This window comes from Callospermophilus lateralis, chromosome 18, assembly GCF_048772815.1.
Source record: "Callospermophilus lateralis isolate mCalLat2 chromosome 18, mCalLat2.hap1, whole genome shotgun sequence".
In the NCBI taxonomy this organism is placed as follows: domain Eukaryota; kingdom Metazoa; phylum Chordata; class Mammalia; order Rodentia; family Sciuridae; genus Callospermophilus; species Callospermophilus lateralis.
In genome coordinates this window covers 5,048,267-5,055,475 of record NC_135322.1, presented here as the reverse complement: position 1 = coordinate 5,055,475, position 7,209 = coordinate 5,048,267, and the positions used below count along the sequence as shown (strand labels likewise).

General features: G+C 45.5%; 1 protein-coding gene across 1 annotated transcript; it reads right to left on the bottom strand.

The window, feature by feature from the left end:
- Positions 1 to 5,966: 5,966 nt before the first annotated feature.
- On the bottom strand, positions 5,967 to 6,860 carry LOC143384270 (vomeronasal type-1 receptor 2-like). The gene has a single exon (XM_076839314.2). It carries the CDS (start codon positions 6,858 to 6,860, stop codon positions 5,967 to 5,969), a length of 894 nt encoding a protein of 297 aa, XP_076695429.2.
- Positions 6,861 to 7,209: the final 349 nt, after the last annotated feature.

The following is a 7,209-nucleotide window of genomic DNA, read 5'->3' as shown; positions in this document are numbered from 1 at the left end:
ACCAACAGGTGGGATAGCTGCGTCACATTGTGGTTTTATTCTTAGTGTTGTGAGGAATCTCAGTCTCAGTTGAGAGAAGCTGTGTTGACTGGATTGCTTCCAGGGAGGCTGGCCAGTTGTGGACTCCACCAAGGGAAGCCACGTCTTGCTGGCTTTCAGTGCAGAGCTGGGTTAAACTGCTCCACCCTTCACCGACTTTGCTGTTCCTGTTTCACCTGGGTCTGCTTTTATTCCCAGCTGCGGTTAGGCAGTGAGTTTATATGCTCTTCCTCTCCCTCATTCTCTCTCGGTCACCCCTGCCCTCACCCTGCTCCAGGCTCAGGATTAAGGACTCCTGTCTTTATTTTCTTTTCCTGTAACCAAACTTCAAGTGCCTCCAAGTCTCAACTTGTGCAGTGTTGATTTTTGAAAGTCTTACACTGTCACCACCTCTGGTCATCTGTTCTTTCAACTTCTTTCTTTCCTTATTGCGGAGGGTCAGGATTCTGTTGGATTGGAGTGGGCAGCAGCTGAGAGAATGAGATGGAATGTCAGTGTAGTTTTATCATGGGCTTGAAATGATAAATCTGCCCACATTTTCTTCTTCCTTTTTTGGTACTGGGGATTAAACCAAGGTACGCTCAACCACTGAGCCATCTCCCAGCCCCATTTATATTTTATTTGGAGACAGGGTCTCACTAAATCATGCAGGGTCTCACTGTGGTGCTGAGGCTGGCTTTGGTCTCATAATACTTCTGTATCAGGCTCCCCAACCCCTGGGATTACAGGCAAGCACCACTGTGCCTAGATAAATTCGCCTATATTTTGTGTTTAAAATATTTCACAATTAAATTTGTTTCTGTGTGTGTTTTTATACAACTGTCATAATAAGAAATATCCCTCCACTTGTCCGCCCTGCACAGGATCTGCTTCTGTGTCAGAATGAATGCCTTTCCCAGACATAAGCACTTGCCCATCTGCCTTGGCTTACCCTCTCTGCCCCTCAGACTGAAATGCAAACTACCCACATTGTGCTTTCCACCTTCCAGGACATAGGCTCAGGGTGAGGATCTGATTCTTCTGGTTATCCCTGATGTCTCAATTACTTGGCTCCTGTGGTGGGGGTTTGCTCTAAGACAGATACCTTGGCTTAGTGTGAGAGAGAAGTAATCCTGTTCCCCGAGGTGAGAGAGAGAGAGAGAGAGAGAGAGAGAGAGAGAGAGAGAGAGATATGAAAACTTTAAAAGGCCATTTTGAAATAAGCCTCAGTGGCAGAGCAGCAAGCGCTGGATTGAAAGCATGAGGTGACATTTTCCCCAGGCCTGCAAGTGCCAGCAGAAGGGTGGTCACGTCTGCCCTTTACATTTCTTCCCAGCCCCCCACAGCCCTCCAGGACAGCTTTGCACACGTGCAGACCTTAAACAGGCTCTGGTGTTTGATGCTGATGTGGGGGTGTGACGAAGCAGTTGACATGTGTAGGGGCAGTGTGTGTGATAGAGAATGAGCAACAGTGACATACACGGAGGTCCTGAGGGTTAGATGAGGGGCAGGGGGCTTGTGGCTGGGTGCCATAGACAGTACAGCAACAGGGAAATGGCAGTAGGGAAAGGGCACATGGGGTACAGGGTGTGGTGTGTCTTCAATGCACCAGGGAGTTCAAGGGCACAGAGGGGCAACGTGCTCACAGAAATTAGGGGGTGAGGTAGTTTGGGTCTCAGATCCTAAACGTGTGGCTGTCCCGGGGACAGAGGACATAGTGCAGGGTGGAGATCAGGAGCTCAAGTGCCAGAAGGACCAAGGGAGGAAAAACTCCAGAGCAGTTCATGTCCCCAGGGACGTCAGGACGAGGGGAGGAGGTGCATAGGTTTCCTTTGATGTAAAGACTATTTTAATGGAAAGACAAACACACCGACATGGGGACAGAAGAACTGCAGAAATCTTCCCCACTTACAGCTGAAAGGCCAGCAGAGGTCAGGTGGGCTGCACAGGATTGCAGTGTGGATATCCTGAACAGGATATCGAGGTGGCATGGCCAGGGCTCCCAGGCACTCTGTGCAGTGACCGGTTTGAAGAATTTCATGGCTCTGAAATTGAGGGACCTCTCTAGTTGTTGGATCTCACTGTTGGGAAATTTTGTCAGATGCCAAGTAGCCGTGTGTCTGAGAGTGCAGATAGAATTTGCTAGAATGTGAAAATAATCAATTGGTCAATAAAGGAAATATCTTTCCCTTAGCCAGGCCCTCAAAAGTGTATCAAGACAGAGCTTTAAAATGTGTGTGTGTGTGTGTGTGTGTGTGTGTGTGTGTGTATGTGTGTGTGTGTGTGAGTGTGTTTATATCTTTTGATAAAGACATGTCCTATGAGTTGTCAGTGGTATTAGGTAGAAGCAGAGTATGGGGACAGTGTCCAAAACCTGTGTTTGGAGGATATGGGACAGGGAAACATAATGGGGGCATCTGTGACACATCGAGGTTGGGAAGGCAGTGGAACTGGACAGAGGGACAGCCCTAGAGGAGAAATGCAGATGTGGAATTGGGGATTGAGACACAGTTGCTGAGGCCACAAAAGTTTTTGGCAGTGATTTTGAAGGAGACCCATAGAGGTGATGGGGATGGGGTTGAGGTCATTTGAACATACACAGATATTGATCAGTGTGGAAGGAAATCATGGAGGTGAGAAAAGGTGAGGAATGGGTGTTAGTCCCCCATCCCCCCTTTTTTTCCTATGACAAACACTGGAGAAAAACTACTTAGAGGAGGAAGGAGTCATTGGGTTTCAGGCTGTGGTTGCATTCCCCCACTACTTTGTCTCTAGGTGAGGCAGAACTTCACAGAGACACTGGGATCTAGAGGACTGTCATCGGCCCACAAGGGAGCGTATGCTCACCACCACTATGACCCACCCTCCCTTTACTAGCCGCCTGTGCACCGACCCATGTCCATTGAGGTCACACTCTGCTCTACAGTGAGAGGTGGGGATGAAGACTTCAAAATATGAATTTTGAGGGGTACATAATTTAAGCATGAAACAATGGGTATGTGGAGATATCATTCAAAAGGCATATTTTCAAAGTATATCTGTGGATTTGGAGGACAACAAGAAAACTGCCTAGAGAAGTAGAAGGAAAGGTGTGGTTTCTTTCTTGGGCAAATATTAAGTCCCCTATCACAGTTTCCACCTCTTCCAGCAATACAGCTCACTCTGTGTTGACTAAGAAATTGACAATTAAGTCCACCCAAAAAGATACTCAGCACTGTTTATGGCAACTTTATCATAATGGCCCAACAGGAAAAGCCATCAAAGAGGTCCTCAGCAGATGCATGGCGTGAAGAACTGGTGTCATCCACACAGTGGTTTTCACCACTGAGTTACCAAGCCATGAAAACAGGTGGAGGAATGTAAAAACGCATATTCCTAAATGAAAGATGGCAATCTGAAAGACTAACTGCAGAGTTTTTATCTACAAGAAATTAAAGACAGACCATGAAAAGACCAGTGGGCACTAGAGGACTGGAGGAGGGAAGGAATGGATAGGTAAAGCACAGGGGATCTTTAGGGTATGATCACTGCAGTAGAATATAGCAAAATGGTCCTTACACTATGCATTTTTCCTGTTCCATACGCAGGTACAACAAAGAGTGAACTCCAAAGTAAACAGTGGACTTTGGCTAACAATGATCTACATCCAGTTTGATGCTGTCACACAGATCACACAGATTCAGGATGTTACAGTTATGGAGACTGGGAGAGGGATGTATTAGAACTCTGTACTATATGCTTGATCATTCTTTAAATACAGCTTGCTTTTAAAAACTGAAATATTAATGTAAAGATAAATGATCCATCAAAACCAAGGAGCTATTACCTTGGAAATGCAAGGTGCATTCACTATTTGATAGGCAGTATCATTCAGAACCCTAACAAAGTAAAGGTGAGAAACCTCATTATCCCTGGAATAGATGAATAAGAGAACTGGACAGCACCCTACCTGTATTCGTGATAACAATGCTCACAAACTGCTATAAATGGACACTTTCCTGATAGAACTAGTACCTTCTCCCTGTGTGGCCCCACCCAGAAAGTAACCACAGCCCCACACCCCTAAATGTGCTCCAGGACCCCCAGGCCCAGAATCCTGCAGAACTTTGGTCACAGAGGTGATGGCTGTCCAGGACGATGTCACCTCCCAGCTGCACTGCACCTGTTTAGCACTGCAGTGGCCACTTTCAACCAGCGGCCCTAACTTAGATGACAGGACAGGTGGACAGCAAGTTCACACCAGTGGTTCTGCTCTCTAGGGACAGCCTGAAGGTCATCCAGGAAAGGTGGTGTCCACTGTGCAGTTCATCTTTAATCACTGCCACGGCATGACCTGTGCTGAGTGGGCAGCCTGGTCCTCATACTGGTCCTCAGGAATATTTGGCCCTGGGAGAATGTGGCAGTTTACCCAGAGATGACAGTAAGTGGTCCCCACTGAACTCTTATCCAGAGAGTTTTACTCTGAGTTCAGTTCCCCACCTGTGGGTCCTGCTCTGATATTCCCATGTCCCTGCCTGAACCAGCAACCTCACTGTTTATGGACAAATGGGTTCTCCTAAGAATGCAATCTAGCCTCAATATGTAAATGTATTCTGACTTAGAGAGGGGCAAGTGCTACTTTTTAAGATTGTAGGTGAGGCTAGGAGTGGTGGGACATACCTCTAATCCCAGTGGTTGGGAAGCTGAGGCAGGAGAATCACAAGTTCTAAGCCAGCCTAAGAAACTTAGAAGGGCTTTATACAACTGAACCAGACCATGTCTCAATAAAACAAACAAATAAAACTATAAACAAGCGCTAGGCATGTGGCTCAGCAGATAAATGGCTCTCTGTTCAACCCCCAGTACAGTGGGGAAAAAAAAGAGTGTAGGTGAGGACGTGACCATTTATCTATGTGCACTGAAACGCATCTGTGGATATTTTAACAACATGTCAGAGTGTGAGATTACACTGCTACAGTTGTAGAGCTCCCAGCAGAACAGGTGCAACTCCTAGATGGGAAGCCAGGTCTTTCCTTCCTTGTGGCACAGCAGGCAGCAGGAGCACTGTGTTCCCACCAGCTTCTCTTATTCCTGCAATCTGGGTGGCCTGGAGTGGCCCAGGTGGACACTGCACAGGAAAGGAGTTTGCATCACAACTGAGGATACCCACACACAGGAAAACAAACCTTTTAAGGAGAACTGCTGACAAACCTACCTTGTTCCTTGAAGAAACTGTGCAGAAAACAATTCTCTCCTTAATTATGGCAGTTGATAATAAATCTGTCCTCCCAAGGTCTCTTTTCAAAACTATCTAACAAATAACATTCTGGAATAAAAATTTTCTGGTAATTATAAACTTATTGAAATGTTACGGAGAATTATCCTCCAAAAAAGCCACCTCTCATTTCTACATTGCATTTGTTTCAGGCAGTCTTTCCAGGAGTGCAGCACTTGGTCAAAAGTTGTAATTCAACTGAACTGAAAGCCTGGGAACTAATTCATTCCATGTGTCTCCAGCAACAGGAACTAGGATGGCTGACTTCAGGATGCTGTGCATAGGGTGAGGACCACCAGCTCTGGTCCCGTCCACCACGGCCATGTGGGTCTCACAGTCAGCCAGCTGAGGACCCCAGTGCTCTTTACGGTTTGCAATAGAAAGACAATGACTCCTCCATCCATTTCTCTATTGATGTATTGAGTGTGAAGAACAATGAAACACTTAAACATTTGTGAAAAAAATAGGTAACTTATGTAGTTATGATACAATTATGTAGTTACAATACTTTAAATTATGTTTTGAAACTGGTGATTGAGTCCAGCCTTGTCCCTGAGCGTGATCTGCAACCTTTTTAATTTCTAATTTTTGAGGCATCGTCTACATTGTTGAGGCTCCTTCCACTTGTGATCCTCCTCATTGGTCTCCCAATTTGTTGTGATTATAGGTGTTTTCCACAGCCAAAGATAGATTTTTAATTTTTTATGCAGACCAAGCAGAGCCTGGATAGTTTGGATACAGTGGATTTATGGCTCATGAGAAGAAAGGGGCTGACAGTGGGAAAACACAGTGAAATCAGGTCATTGGTGTCCACCACCCACCAAATGAGGTTGGAAAATAGAGCAATGTATAAATGTATTAGGGAGGAGAGGGTGTGGAAAGTCACAAAGGTGCCCACCAGGACAAGGATTCTCTGGGTGGCTCTGGACTCAGGGGAGGTTCTGGTGGGAACTTTGATGGTGTGGATATGCTGAACCCTCTGCTTGTGCCTGTACAGAAGGAGTACCATGGAGCCACTGGACCAAATCATGAGCAAGGACAATACCATTTCAGGAAATACAAACAATGCTGCATATACTGAGTCTGTGATTCTATAACGATTTACAGAAGAACAGTAACCATAATCTCTTTTCTCTGTTGTGTTTTTGCTGAGCATATAGAGAGGAAAAATGGAATTCACCACCATGTACAGTACCCAGCAGAGGGAAATGGAGAAGCCAATGTACTTTGGAGCTCTTCCTTTGAGATCCTTCCAACAGGAGTTCATGGGGCTGATGGTGATGTTCTGGAAGACGCTGAAGAGGCAGGTGATGAAAATGGACACACTCCTGCCCACTCGGTGTATATACAAAATTAGTTTGCATACAAAATCACTGAGGAAATATTTCACCCCAAAAGCTGTCATTGCCTGGGGAATTCCTCTACTGAGAAGTACCAAGGAGTTGGCTATGACCAGGTGCCTGAGAATCAAATCTCTGGACCTCAGGGTGTACTCATTGCAGAAAAGAATTAAATGATAATAAAGCAGAGAGAAATTTCCCAGGATTCCTACTACAATCTGTGATAAGAACATCAGTCCCATAACCATATCTCTGGAGTCTATTGTTTCATTCATCATATTTTCTTTTGAATGAGAGCAACAGTTCTTCTGATGAGCAAAATTACTCATTAACAATAGCTGTATCCAAGCACAGTGGTGAGAATCTGTATCCACTTGTTACCTGTGGGGCTGAGGCAGGAGATTCACTGGAGCCTGGAATCCAGTCTAAGTAATGTAGTGAGCTCCCCATCTTAAAGTAATTTTTGACACCAACAGTAACTTTCATTGCATGCACCTGTGGGATTGTAAAGACCTCAAGATGCACATGTTGATGGGGAGAAATATGCTTTGTAGGAAAAGGGCCTAGATGATCACATTATGCCAAGTTGGGAGGAGC

Excerpts from the sequence above, each read along its gene's own strand:
- LOC143384270 (XM_076839314.2), bottom strand. The coding sequence starts at position 6,860 with ATGGTTATGGGACTGATGTTCTTATCACAGATTGTAGTAGGAATCCTG.